This window comes from Mchenga conophoros, linkage group LG20 (genome assembly GCF_057382185.1).
Source record: "Mchenga conophoros isolate Kocher_MC1m ecotype Shallow Benthic linkage group LG20, M_conophoros_male_GT1.1, whole genome shotgun sequence".
NCBI lineage: Eukaryota > Metazoa > Chordata > Actinopteri > Cichliformes > Cichlidae > Mchenga > Mchenga conophoros.
The window spans coordinates 8685145-8699286 of record NC_140545.1 but is presented as its reverse complement, the minus strand read 5'-3'; the positions used below and the strand labels follow the sequence as shown (position 1 = coordinate 8699286).

The 14142-nt window shown below is 41.0% G+C and overlaps 1 protein-coding gene across 2 annotated transcripts; it reads left to right on the top strand.

Moving 5' to 3' along the window:
* Positions 1–2048: 2048 nt before the first annotated feature.
* xpc (xeroderma pigmentosum, complementation group C) lies at positions 2049–12567 on the top strand. Of its 2 annotated transcripts, XM_085260265.1 has the most exons (14): positions 2049–2341; positions 3488–3787; positions 3909–4005; positions 4544–4628; positions 4718–4872; positions 5057–5177; positions 5280–5369; positions 6594–7460; positions 7766–7926; positions 8145–8226; positions 9557–9688; positions 9813–9982; positions 10550–10643; positions 10813–12567. In XM_085260265.1, exons 1-14 carry the CDS (start codon positions 2230–2232, stop codon positions 11143–11145), a joined length of 2799 nt encoding a protein of 932 aa, XP_085116391.1. In that variant the 5' UTR covers positions 2049–2229; the 3' UTR covers positions 11146–12567. The 2 variants fall into 2 exon arrangements, with proteins under 2 accessions (XP_085116391.1, XP_085116392.1); XM_085260266.1 differs by lacking the exon at positions 6594–7460.
* The last annotated feature ends 1575 nt before the right edge of the window (positions 12568–14142 follow it).

Below are 14142 nucleotides of genomic sequence, written 5' to 3'. Positions count from 1 at the left end.
GGCTTCATGTACTCCCCATCTGACTTGCAGGCTGTTTTCTGATTAGTCTCGGTGTGATCTTCAGCATACCTGGAGTGCCGTGCAGAGTCATCTCCTATAAGCTCGTTTTTCTCTCTTGGTTTCTGTGTCCTTCACCTGCTCTTATCCTTTTTCGAGTTTTTCTCGCTCAAGGGGGTTTCAATTGAATCTCTTTCCATCTATCATCCGACTCCATGCGTGTTTGTCAGTGTGTGTGTGTGTGTCCTTGTTCATAGAACTCAGTCTTCTCAATGCCCCGTGCATTGTATGGCTTTTTATTCCTATCTGACTGTACTTATGGTTCATATAGGGATGGAAGCCATGCACTGCGCTGGGAGCAAAGCGCGCACGACCATGGACTCCTGCCATGTCACCTCACCCATCCACATGCTAAAGACTATATGTATAAGCACACTCTTAGCCTAGCCTGCATGCTCACATATGCATGCACACATCCACATGATGGTCAAGGCAAAGCCTCTAACAGAAGTATGGACGCACACGCGCTCCACACATAAACACGCATTCATTTATGCGTATGCATGCAGTATGTATGCATATGTATGGTGTATGCAGTACCTATGGAAAGGGCCCCCTGGTTTCAGGAGGCTCATACTGCAGTGAGTCAGTCTGAAGCTGTCTGACTGTATCAGCTGACAGATGGCTCTCTGAAGTGAAACACACACACATCTGCCACAGAACCTCAATGGGATCGATACAGATCACAACGGGGCTAAATGAAAATTAAATTGAACTGAAATGAGCCAAATTGATTCAGAATCAAGAGGCAGAACTTGTTTCAGGGAAGTCACGCAGACCCCGGCGCAAAATAACAAGATGAAGAATGCGCTCAGGCATCGTCGTTTACCCACTTAAGTCTTTTCAGGGCTCCAGTGGGATAAAAAATCCCCCCAAAAAACAGCATCTTGCTCGGTGGAAGGCAGTGACACAGTTGACACAACCTCCCAAAAAACCACTGATATCTGCTTGTGTAAAGTTTTAGAAAATAACTGTGAGGAAATCCCTGTTCACAATACCTAGAATAACACAGTTTACTTCTGCTTCACATGACATGACACCAGCTTTTCTGCTTCTTATTTCTCTACCTTTCTGCCAAGGATTGTTTTTTTCTTTGCAAACAAGGTGATTTTGACAGACAGCTGAACGGGCCTGTTAATGGTCTCCTGTCCCTGGTGATCATGCAGAATCTGTTCAGCAATGTATTAAAGTCCAATCCAAATTCGTGACTGACTTTTTTCTGTTTTCTTTCCGGTTGTTGCTTCGTCTCAACACATGCTTCCGGGCACACTGGGGTCTGTGGGGGGAAAAAAATCCATTTATCAAGGGAAGACCATTTAAAAAGTTTTCATGAATCATATTTGGCTGCTTTTATTGAGTGGAGCTCAGAGTGGTTTGCATTACACAGTGGATAACAGTGTTTTTCATTTTTCAACCTCTCACTCTCATTCTCAGCACAACCACTGACTTCCACTGCTGACACCGCATGCTCAGTTACAGCCTCTTTGATAACACTGAACATCAGCCCTTTCAAACATGCTTAGCTACCACTAAATTACATCAAACATGTACAGTAGCTAGAGGTTCTTCTGATACTGTGTCTCTACTGTAGTTTTTCTACTGTTGAACACACTGAACATGCTTCTGGCTAAATGCTTCCTTATATAACCTAAAAGAGATCACTGGCTGTTAAAAACGAGTATTAATATGAAACCTAACTACCAGGAGCATGTGGAGCTGACCTTTGTCGAAGTTGAAAACCTTATGGAAAGCACAACACCACCCCTTAGTGCCCAAAAGTGGTATTACACCTCCCTGAAACACCACATTTTATATATATATATATGTATATATATGTATAAGACCATAAAGCCATTTATAAACAAATGTTGGTGTCAGCCTACTTATAAATATCCAGGTGTTAACTTGTAATTATAGGGAGCTGAATTGGATCTATTTAGTGAAGAAGAAGAAGAAGAAGAAGAAGACAGGAGAGCGGATATGACGTCAAGGTCCGGCCTCCACAACAACCGGGTGCAGTTTCTTGTATTATGAAAACTCCTGAATGGCAGTGTTGGGTAACTGCTGTTTCCTCGCCCTTATACAACAGCATGTGGAGCTCTGAAGGACTACTGCTCGTCTAGCTCTGGATATTATTATTCAAAGAAAGTTCTTCCACTGACGGCAGCTAGCATGGCGAGGAGGAGAGAGTGCGCAAACACGGGGGGCGACACAAAGAAACTGAAGCAGGTGCTGAAAGCGAAGAGCTGCGGGGCAAAAACAAGAGCGAAGAAAAAAAATGCTGGTATGAAAAGTCGGAGTTGCCTAAAATGTGTGTCTGTCATTAAATAAATGGAACCTCTAGCCCCCAATAGTTAGGAAATTAAGTGAAGTACAGGGGAGGTTAGCTAAGCGGTCTGTGCACAGTGAGCCTGGGTTCATGAATAAACTTACACACGTTCATCTGAGGAAGAGTTTCACACAGATGACTAACATCAGCATTAGTTGTAGTAAATGAAAAATACTACTTCACAATATTATAAAATAATTGAAATGTAAAACACATCCTCTGTCATCCATTCCCTCTGACTGCTCTGAGAAGCAGTTTTTGTGCAGTTATAACGTGACAAAAATATAATTTATGTCACACATCAATGCAAAGCTTCGGTTTATTGGAGGCAATGCATAATATCGAGCTATTATGGCCATAACCATAAAGGCACTGTATGAGCATCCAGGTGCACTGCTTAAGGATGTGCATGGTTGCTGAAGTGGATCTGCTGGCCCGGATGCACATCTGTGCTCCACATACCAAAACACCAACCATATTTTGTGCATAGATGGTGTAAGTGTGTGTGTTAACTTCTTAATCCTGCTGGTTTATCTGCAGCTTCTCAGACGTGATCTCTGACGTGTATTTGAATAAGAGCATTATCTCTGTGGTGTATATAGTAGTGATAAACCAATTTTCAGATTTTAGGCTAATACAAGCATCTGGTTTAAAATAACCAATATTTTTTCTGGAATTTTTTTTTTTCATTTTTATTGTTGATTTTTCCTCCGTTGGATTAAAGAATCAAAAATTCATATAGATTTCTTTATTCTTCAGTGTTAGAGGCATTTAGGTCATCCATCTTATGTACTCATAGGCCAGTATCAGCACTTCCCTTCATGCTTTGCGGTAAATCATTCATAAACTGTAGTTTTCATTCAGATAAACAATGCTGTTGCACTTCCTACAGTGGCACAAAAATGATTCTCCAGACAATTAAGGCACTTTTGTCAATTTTCTGTAGCAAAAAAAGAAAGAAAAAACATCTTCATTCAGAAAATTGGCTCGCAATATAATACATTTTTAGGGTGGTTGTACTTCTGTTTTGTATTGACGTGTTTTCCTTTATTCTCAGTCAAGCACAGAGGCTTCAAAACATCTTTCAATCTGTTTTACCAGGTGAGGACATCAAAGATAAAGAGGAAAAGATAGAGAGGAAGGTCATCCCTAAGCCCCGCGCGCCCTCAAAGCGAGCAGCAGGAAATAAATTGTCTTCCCAATCTGACACCAGCTCTGCTGTCAATACCAGCAAATACTTTGAGTCACCCATTATGGAGGAGAATGATAGCGAAGATGACTTTGATATGGTGACCTCCCCACCACGGCTTAAGGTGAACACCAAGAAACCAGAGAAAGAAGAAGAAGAAGAAGGGGAGGACAGTGAGGAGGAAGATGAGGATGATTGGGAAGAAGTGGAAGGTAAGTGTAAAATCCGTAACATTTGTAATAACACTTTGTTTTGTTTTGTTTTTTATTCCTATGCTAAGCAGGGAGTAATGGAAAACAAAGGAAATGAATAGTGTGTGTGTGTGTTAATCAGAGCTAGCTGAGCCGCTGGGTCCACTTGAGCCTCTAGAACCCGTCCTGCCCTCTGAGCCTGTGGAGATTGAGATCGAGACCCCAGAAGTCAGAAAGAGGTAAGTGAATATAGAATATGCACATGCTCAACATAAAATTCTAAACTTTTGAAAATAAAATAGCTCTTTAAAAAAAGAGTTGCAAAACAGACTTTTTTGTGATATTATTTCTTAAACAGTTGAGGTGTTAATCTGTAAAATGAAATGAACACAGGAAGACATCCAAAAGTCAATCAAAACAAATCAACCTCATTATTAAAACTCAGGAATCACTAGCATAATTTAAATAAAGTTTCATTGTGTTCATGCTCTGAGTTTAATTAGATTTTGTTTATATCAAAACAATCTGAATGTAGCTCCAGACATTGTTAGCTGATGTCTCCAAACTCCCGATCCTCTCATTATATTCAGGAAAACATTTTTGGGTCATGGAGTTTCATTCAAATGTACATTAGTATGAATTTTCTCCACAGGTGTCAGGAGAGGGACCTGTAATTGTGTGTTTATGTGATTAGTTTGTGGAAAATGCGTTATCTATGGGTGTGCAGTTAATGGTATATTTGTTTTAACCCAATAATCATGATTTCTGATTGGCCAGGCAAAAAAAGCAGGCGGAACTTGAGACGTATCTGAGGCGAATGGTGAACCGATATAAGAAGGACCTGCTGATAGACACCCACAAGGTGAAAACACGCTGTTTAGTTCTACCTTTCCTTTCATGGTGCTTCTCTAGCTCATCCCTGACGTTCCGAACCTTTGATTGGTCTCTTAGGTCCACCTCATGTGCCTGATTGCCAGCGCCATGTTCCACAACAGGTTGTGCAGTGAACCAGACCTGCTGGCCATCACTCTGTCGCTGCTGCCTGTCCACTTCACCATGGCAGCTAAGCGCATCGACCAAAACTACCTCTCTGGGCTGCTTAAATGGTATGTACTTATAAATGTGAAGTTCCTGAAACTATTTTAATGCTAGAATGTGTAAAACTAAGAAATTTGTACAATAGGGACAATAGAGCTACTATTCAGAAGCCATCAGTCACTGGTAGCCTTCTATAATTATCGCCATATCTTATGATTCCATTTCCATCCATCCGGCTCTCTTCTTTCCCAGGTTTAGAGCAACATTTACCCTCAACTCCAGTCTTCCCTGTGAAGAGGTTCCGGACCCCCAGAGGCTCCTCGAGAGGCGACTGGCAAGCCTCTCAGCCAGAAACCACGAGGAGATGACTCACGTTAGTAGTTTGGCATGAAACCGGTCCATTTTCTATAAAACAGTGCCCCTAGTTCGACGTACAAATGAAAAATAAATAATTATGCACCTGTGTTTCCTGCAGCTGTTTCTCTTGGTCCTACGCTCTCTGCAGCTTTTCTGCCGATTGGTCCTTTCTTTGCAGCCGATTCCTTTCAAAGCCCCATCAGCCAAGGTACTGACAGTTTGTTGTTTTTCCTTTAAGAAGACACTGCGGTATAATTACAACAGTCACGTTTGGATAACTGCTGCAGTTTAATGTATAGAACACATTTTTTAAAGCCTTCTATTAAAAAATAAACCATTTTGCCAAAAGTATTCACTCACACATCCAAATCATTGAATTCAGGTGTTCCAGTCTCTCCCATGGCCACAGGTGTATAAAATCAAGCACCTAGGCATGCAGACTGCTTGTATAAACATTTGTGGAAGAATGGGTCGCTCTCAGGAGCTCAGTGAATTCCAGTGTGGTGCTGTGATATGATGCCAACTGTGCAACAAGTCCAGTCATGAAATGTACTTTCTACTAAATATTCCACAGGCGATTGTTAATCCCAGCTATGAACTCGCCTGTGAAGTGGTAAGCCTCATAAAATCACAGAGCTGGGTCGGTGGTTGCAGTTACTACACATCTCCAAACTTCATGTGGCCTTCAGATTAGCTCAAGAACACTGTGTAGAGAGCTTCAGTGAAGGAGTTTCCACAGCCAAGCGGTTTCATACAAGCCTTAATATCACCAAGTACAATGCAAAGTGTCGGGTGCAGTGGTGTAAAGCACGCCACCACTGGACTCTAGAACAATGGAAATGCATAAGTGCAAAGCAAGGTCAGCAAAGACATGGATGAGCAAGTTTGGTGTGGAGGAACTGGCCTGCACCGAGTCCTGACCTCAACCCAAAAGAAAACCTTTGAGATGAGTAACGGCGGAGATTATGAGCCAGGCGTTCTCGTCCAACATCAGTGTCTGACCTCACAGATGTACTTCTGAAAAAATGGTCAAAAATATCCATAAACACTCCTAAACCTTGTGGAAAACCTTCCCAGAAGAGTTGAAGCTGTTGTAGCTGGAAAGAGTGGAAAAAACATCATATGGGATTTTACTCAAGTTCATATGCATGTGAAGGCAGACGAGCAAATACTTTTGCACTTTACCTAATACTTTAGCCTGTAAAAAATGAATAAACTGTAATATAAGTGAAAATACAAAAGGTACAGCCTAAGCTGTGGTGTCAGGTTCTTATTAAAAGGATACAGCCACCAATTTTATCACACTTACATATGCCTCTATATACAGTATTTCAACTCATTGCAGTATTGCATATGCAGTGGTGTCTGCCATTTGATTTTAAGGTTGTTCTGTTCTTACAAACATGCTGTTGGAAATATCTCATTTCTGCAGGCCAAAGGGGCTAGAACATCTGCTGGTGCCCCAGAAAAGAGCAACACAAGCAAGGAATCATCCAAGACAAACTCCCCTGAGCCAAAGATTTCTCCTGGCACCAAGAGACCAGCAGGAGGGAGAACGATCAAAGGAGATGTAGGAGGAAAGAAAGCAAAGAAGAAAGAAAAGGATGAGGAGGAAGAGAAGAAAGTTGTAGTATCAGGGGGGCAGAGACCAAAGAATTCAAAACGCCGCAGTGTTGCCTCAAAGGTCAGCTACAAGGAAGAGAGCAACAGCGAAGGGGAGGAGGATGGAGGGCTTAGTGACGAAGATGAGTTTCAAGCCACCAGTGAGGATGACAGTGAGGATTCAGAGAGTGGGGTTAAATCTAAAAAGGGGAATAAAGGGAAAGGGAAGGCCAAGGGCACACACAGCAGAAATACTGCAGCTCCAAAGAGAAGAAGCAGTGGAGGTAAAAAACAGGTAAAAGATGAGGAGGATGGAGACTTGGAAGAAGAAGAGGAAGAAGAAGGAGGAGAAGGAACAACGAGCAATGGAACAAAAAGGAGGAGTGGGGCAAAGAGAGAAGGCCCAGGTGCAGACGAGTGGTTAGAGGTGTATCTGGAGAAAACAGCTTCCTGGGTTTGCGTAGATGTGGATCACGGTGTTGGAGTTCCTCAACTCTGCTACCGGAATGCAACCACACCGGTGACATATGTGGTGTCTGTGGACGGGGACGGGTTTGTGAAAGACCTGGGAAAGAAGTATGACCCGACTTGGATGACATCATCCAGGAAGAGGCGGGTGGATGATGACTGGTGGGAGGAAACGCTTGAGCCATTCTTGGGACCCGAGGACGAGAAAGACATAAAGGAAGACAAGGAGGTGACTTCGATTTTTTTTTTTCGATTTTTTTTTTCGATTTTTTTTTTTTTTTTTTTACTTTTCTGCACAATTCTTCTTACCAAAACCAGTGGCCACATCACATGTCCTGTATGCATCATATGGATTAGCAGGAAATGTTCAATGTACACGGGATTTTACTCTATTTTTAACATTGAATTCTTTCCTCCTAGTCAAGAAATTGCTGTGGCCCATCAGCTACTCCCATCGTTAACAATGCAAGAATGGCATGAAAGGAAACAATGTCTTGACCTACTTCAATTTCTTTCTTTGCTCTGCTCTCCCAGCTCCAGAAAACTCTTCTGAACAAACCCCTGCCAGTGTCTGTAGCGGAGTATAAGAACCACCCGCTGTATGCCTTAAAGAGACACCTGCTGAAATATGAGGCCATCTATCCTCCTACAGCCACTGTGCTGGGATACTGCAGAGGGGAGCCAGTATACTCTCGGTAACTAGTTAAACTTTCATCACAGATGCATTTTAGTTCAAGTATACCTCGAAATCCATCGCACATAATGCTTTTTATACTGTGCAGTCTGTGTTAACCTAGTTAGTTATGTCTTATCGCTAAACCAAAAAGCAAGGGAAAACTGGGATTTCAGTGTGAGAGGGGAAAAAAAGGACTGTCGTCATTCATGTCCTGTTTAAATCTTTATCCATCTCTAGGGACTGTGTGCACACCCTGCACTCCAGAGACACGTGGCTGAAAGAAGCAAGGACTGTCCGGTTAGGGGAGGAGCCATACAAGGCAAGCTCTTTTTTGTTTGCTTCTCTTCCCTTCCTCAAAAGGAGACATTTTGTGGTTAGTTTCTCTGTTACATCAGTTTGTTTTTAACTCAGTCACACTCTGACCTGAAGGCAGTTGTAGCTGAGCGGTGTTCATTAGCATGTTTCATGACTGAGGAGGAGAGTTTATCCTGGTAATGAAAACACAGTTTTTCTAAATGAACCAGCCCTGTGATCAAGCCTGCACTGAGTACTGCTACCACTTGAACCACTTTGGACTTTACCTTCCACATCTGCTCCAGCTGTTCTTTCAGCTCCTGGTACTTCTGTGTTTTCCCATGCCCCTTCTTCTTGATGTTCCTGCTTGCTGGGATTGCCACATCTGTCACAACTGTGGTCTTCTGCTTCTTGTCAATCACCACTATGTCAGGTTGGTTTACCACTAGCTGCTTGTCAATCTGGAACTCAAACCCCCACTGGACTTTATCCCTGTTATTCTCACACACCTTTGGTTGTGTATGTGGTACAGATGTTCCAGTACACTGTCCCAATCACTTGGATGTGCCTCCCATCTGTCAATGGGCCGTGCTTGTTACTCTTCCTTTTCCTCATCACCGTCTGTCTTCATCTGCCGGAGGTGTTCTTGTAGCAGCTCATCTCAGGGGCCATCTTCGTGATCTATTAGCCGATGCTCCATGGTTTATCCCAGATTGTGGGTCTGACAATAAGCCAGGGGTTCAAATCTCGATAAGGGCATGCATGCAGTAAGGGCCCCTAGCTAGGCCCGCCCAAGCCTACTTCAGAACATGAGCGAGAGATATAGAGCCAAAGCCATACCGGCTCAGACATTGCCCAGCTTAACAAGGTCCACATCAGGCATTTAGGAACCAGGACATACTGATGAGAAGTGGGCAACAGGAATAAAGCATACATGGACAAGGACTAATAATATGGAATTGATGGAATGCTACCAATATTGCTCCCAGATCTTAAACCTGACCCCATGAATAAACTGTTATTGCTAGAGATATATTTGTCTTGAAGAATGACTGATGTAATTATGAAATGATATAAGGTGTAAAATCTTGCAAACCTTTCCTTTCCTGTCATTGATGTTCTGCTGAGTGCAGATGTATTGAATTCTTCTTGTAGCACTGATGCTATTAAATCCTAGTTTGGCTTAATTGGATTAATTGGATCAATTGGATCAATGGCATCGTCAAGGTGACAGGAAGGGGGAATCATAACAGACTGAGGCTGCTGCATACTGAATAGACACACAGATAATGGAAACATGAAATGCTTTGGTGACTTTATGAACTCACAATATAAACACGTCTTTTCCTTTTTAGATGGTGAAGGGCTTCTCTAATCGTTCCCGTAAGGCCAGGATGACGTCTGAGCTGAAGGATGAGAATGACCTGGCTCTGTTTGGAGAATGGCAAACTGAAGAGTACCAGCCGCCGATAGCCGTGGATGGGAAGGTATGTATATGTGTGGGATTGAGCATCACATTCAGAAGATTAAGCGAAACAAAGTTTTATGAGCAACATAAGAACCAACAGGATAAAGCGTCAGTGTCATTGTGGTTTTGTATGTTTTCCTCAGGTCCCACGTAATGACTACGGTAATGTCTACCTGTTTAAACCCTGTATGTTGCCGGTGGGCTGTGTTCATATCAGGTTGCCCAACCTGCACCGCGTGGCCAGGAAACTGAACATTGACGCAGCGCCTGCAGTCACAGGTTTCGACTTCCATGGAGGATACTCGCACGCTGTGTAAGATGACTCTGAGGAGCCTTCGGTGGGGTGTAAACACAATTAAGCAGATGGATACGGTCATACAGGAGAATCTCAGGATGAACAACTGCACCGAGAGTTAGAATTTCACAATATTGAGGGACTTTCAAACAAAATCATGCATTTTTTGACCCGTGCACATCATTATTGATTCCTAGACAGACTCATTAAATCGTGATATTTTCTTAAAAAACAGTTTGTGTTTGTTTTCAAGTTTTAGTTGTGAAGGCAGATACTGATAACAGTATCTTCAAATTTCAATCACAACTGCTGGTTTTGTTTTGTTTTTTTTGTTTTTTTTGAAAGCTTAATTAGTTGCTTTCCAAATTTATCTGTATTGTTTCCAGCGAGCTTATTTTCATCTCATTAGTTGGCTTTGGGTAAAATCCCTCTCTGTGAGCATTTGCATTGAATCATTTCAGTGTTTAAAATAAAAAGATCAAAATCAGGATGTTTTTACTCCTAAAGAAAGAAATGAAATAAATGCACTTGTTACAAACATGTCAAAGCTAAGGGGATATTTGCTCACCTGTGTGTGTGTTTCAGCACTGATGGCTACATTGCGTGTGAGGAGCACGAGGAGGTCCTCAGAGCTGCGTGGGTGGAAGAACAAGAGCTTCAGAAACAGAAGGAGAAAGAGGTGTGTTTTCTTTTATATCACGAATTTGACAATTATTGATTACAACCCTGTAAGATTACCAGATTATGTAGTTTAGGTGGGAACTTTAACACAAAGTATCAGCTGTTACTTTCAAGTAGAAACCTGTATGTGACAGGCTTAATTTTTTTTCTTTTCTTGCAACATCTAGAAAAAAGAGAAGAGGGCCATCTCCAACTGGACTCTGCTGGTCAAAGGACTCCTGATCAGAGAAAGGCTTAAAAAGCGTTACAACAAGAAGAACCAGGGATTGGGGAGCCTTGCTCATGGAGGTGACGCCGAAGGGTTTTCCTCAGATGAGGAGGCTGCTGAGGGTGAAAGTCCGGGAGCTAAGACGGCATCCGAGACTCTAGCAATGTCCTGGCCTCAGAACAGACAAGCAGAGGAGGATGGTGGAAATGCCAGCGGACTGAAGAAGAAGAAAGTAACAAAACGAGAGAAGAAGGGTCAAGAGCAACATTTATTCCCCTTTGAGAAAGTGTGATGTTGGAGACCACCTTCAGGTTTTTGTAAAGCAAAGATTGATTCCATTATGCTGTTAGAGAAGCACTTTCACTGACTTCTTGCAACATTTAGTTTGGAAGATGTTCACATCACTTCAAAGCAGGATGCTGCATGGGTCACTGAAATACCCTGGAGCCTTTGGAAGTAACGCTGGAAGGAAAGGAAAGGAAATACGGGAAGCGAGGAGAAGGTGACGACATAAAGCCTCACTGTTCATAGCTCCATTTTGGTGTACACTGTATTGTAAGATTTTTATGTGAGAACTTCATGGACATGGGGAAAAAAAACATGCATATGTACAGCAACAGTATAGGTTGTCATGGAGACTGTGGAAGTGTCCTTACATCTTCATGTGTATTAGGTGAGTATTGGGCACTGATATCAGGTTTAAATATTCAGTGCTTCAAACTTTGACCAGTACAGACAGGTTTGAACCTGCTGGGCACATTAATGTTGGCATTTAGAGCTTATGCTGACATGAATGGATAACTTGCGTGGCAATTAAACACAATACCTCCTGTGCTAACACTACAAATTATAATGAATGGTAAAAATAAGCACACAGCATCTGTGCTCCTGTCAGCTGCTGCTGTTTTATCACATTCATGTTAGCAGTTTTTTCCCCAACCTGCAGGTCTGACCAAATAAGAGCATAGCTTCTGTTACTGGCTCAATCTAAATGTTTTGGGGTTTTTTTTACAAAGAAAGTCATTCCGCTTATTTACTTTTGTCAGCTGATTTTTTTTTAATACTCATGTTGGGTAAAGATCTGACAGAGCCATTGTAAGGAACCAACCACTGTGCACATTTAAGTTGATCTATGGATATAGACTCCTCATCTAACAAAGTATATGCAGACTATATGACAGTTTTTAATAAGTGTATAACTTGAAAATCACTAAAACTGTTCTTTCATTTTTGATTTATCTTTAGTGCTTCGTGTCCTCTTTGCCTGTTTAGCAGGAGGTTTGCTTATATCTCCTCTTCTCTTTGTCATTGTTTGCATTCAGTATTTCTTTTACACTCATTTATTTTACATATTAGGCACCATTTTATAACTTTTGGCTGTATATTATTGTTTCCGACACTGAAAAAAAGACAGAAAGAAAATACCATCCATAAGTCAAAATTTCAAGTTCAAATTTTAGGATCATATTTTCTTCTAAATTTGAGTTGGTAAATAGAAATTTTGAGATGCCTGACTGTAAATTGTGAGATAATAACATAACAATGACAAATTGATGAAAAAACATTGATTACAGGGTTGTAATCAATGTTTTGTAATTGTTGGAAGATTTTCCGTACTACATGTCTTCAAACCATTTAAAAGTTGCCAATTGTTCTTGTATGAAATTTATTTTTGTAATAAATGTTTAAATATATTGAAATAAAAACAATGCTGTAGATTTCTTATAGATTATGCTATCTATACTTATTAATTGGACACTTTTAAAGATCATCAAGATTGCCCCATTAACCACCTTGAAATGGTGAGTAAACAAAGGTGTTGCTAATGCCATATTAATTATGTTCTTGAAGGTTCAATTGTATTTAGGCACAGAGTCTTGATCACTGTGAACTGCCTGTGTTTACCTACAAAAGGACTGCCAGAAGAGGGCCTGACTTTGGCTTGCTTTTCTCTCAAATTTGGATTTTTCTAATTTTCTTATGAAAAGGTAATGATTGTTTTTAGGTAGACTGTAAGGCATTCCTTAAAAGTAAAGACAACATCAGTGTAAACTGCAGAGGTAAAATGTGTCATGTTGCAGCAGTAACAGCTCACTGAACATCAGCTCCATTAGAAGATCCATCTTCTAATTCCACCCTATTACCATACCATTTCCCTCTGGGGCTTAGCCCTCGACTTCTCTCAGGCACTGCTGAGAAGCACAGCAGAGGATAATGCATAGTTTATCAAGCCATCACTCCTATACTTTCATAGCAGAAGAACTGTAAGTCTAATGTTTCAGTCTAGCTGAAGAGCTGCATTAGACTGCCTGCAGTTACAGCTTTAGGAGGAATGGAAACAAAAGCAGGAGCAATTTAGAAATGCAGCTTTATGATGCCAGGATGCATTTGATACCAAAGACTATCAGTTACTGGCATGAAACGATCAAATTTCATAAAGTGACATTCGAGGATCAGGATAAATAGCATGCATATGCACATATATATATATATATATATATATATATATATATATATATATATATATATATATATATATATATATATATATATACATACACACACACACACACACACACACACACACACTGCCGCTGCACGGCCAGTAGGGGTTGTAGAAGGGCGTAAAACTAGAAACACGTTTAACACAACGATACTCAATTGAAAACCCATTTGCTAACAGCAGTGGAGGAAGTATTCGAATCCTAAACTACTCGGGTGCAAGTAAAAGCCTTCTTACAGTTACATAGATAAAAGCAACCCGTATATCATCGCCAGAGTACCACTAATAATAAAAAAAAAAGTTCTCCGTGTGGGAAAATATTTAATTAGGTTATTATTGATCGTGCATTAATGTAAAACAGGATTGTGCTGTATAGCTAACAGAGGCAATTTCTAGCTGCAACAAATGATAACTTGCATTATACATGAATCAGATTTTTAATAAATACTGAGAAATATCACAAGTACTCTGGTTGATAACAAGAGCAGTTGCCAGTTTTCTGTCAACCTGGCTCAATTACGAAGGTTGTATGTTGCACTGTGTGAGAGCTTTAATCTTGTAAGCGTTTGTTAAACATGAAGTTTCCAAAAGTAACTATTTTTTAGATTACTGAACGGGCATAAGGAAACACAGTCCCAGACTATACAGTTACTTATGGAATCTTTATAACGTGGATGGGATTTAGGTGTCACGTTATAAGAGCAATATGCCGGGAGAGAATTTTCTATGTGTGTAAACCATCGACTGTATACAGTGGACATAGGCTACAGTATCCTGAGAAATTTT

Bases quoted from the DNA above. Each gene is read 5' to 3' on its own strand.
- xpc (XM_085260265.1), top strand. From the start codon at position 2,230: ATGGCGAGGAGGAGAGAGTGCGCAAACACGGGGGGCGACACAAAGAAA. The intron at 2,342-3,487 runs GTATGAAAAGTC...CTGTTTTACCAG, and splicing joins AGCGAAGAAAAAAAATGCTG to GTGAGGACATCAAAGATAAA. The intron at 4,006-4,543 runs GTAAGTGAATAT...CTGATTGGCCAG, and splicing joins ACCCCAGAAGTCAGAAAGAG to GCAAAAAAAGCAGGCGGAAC.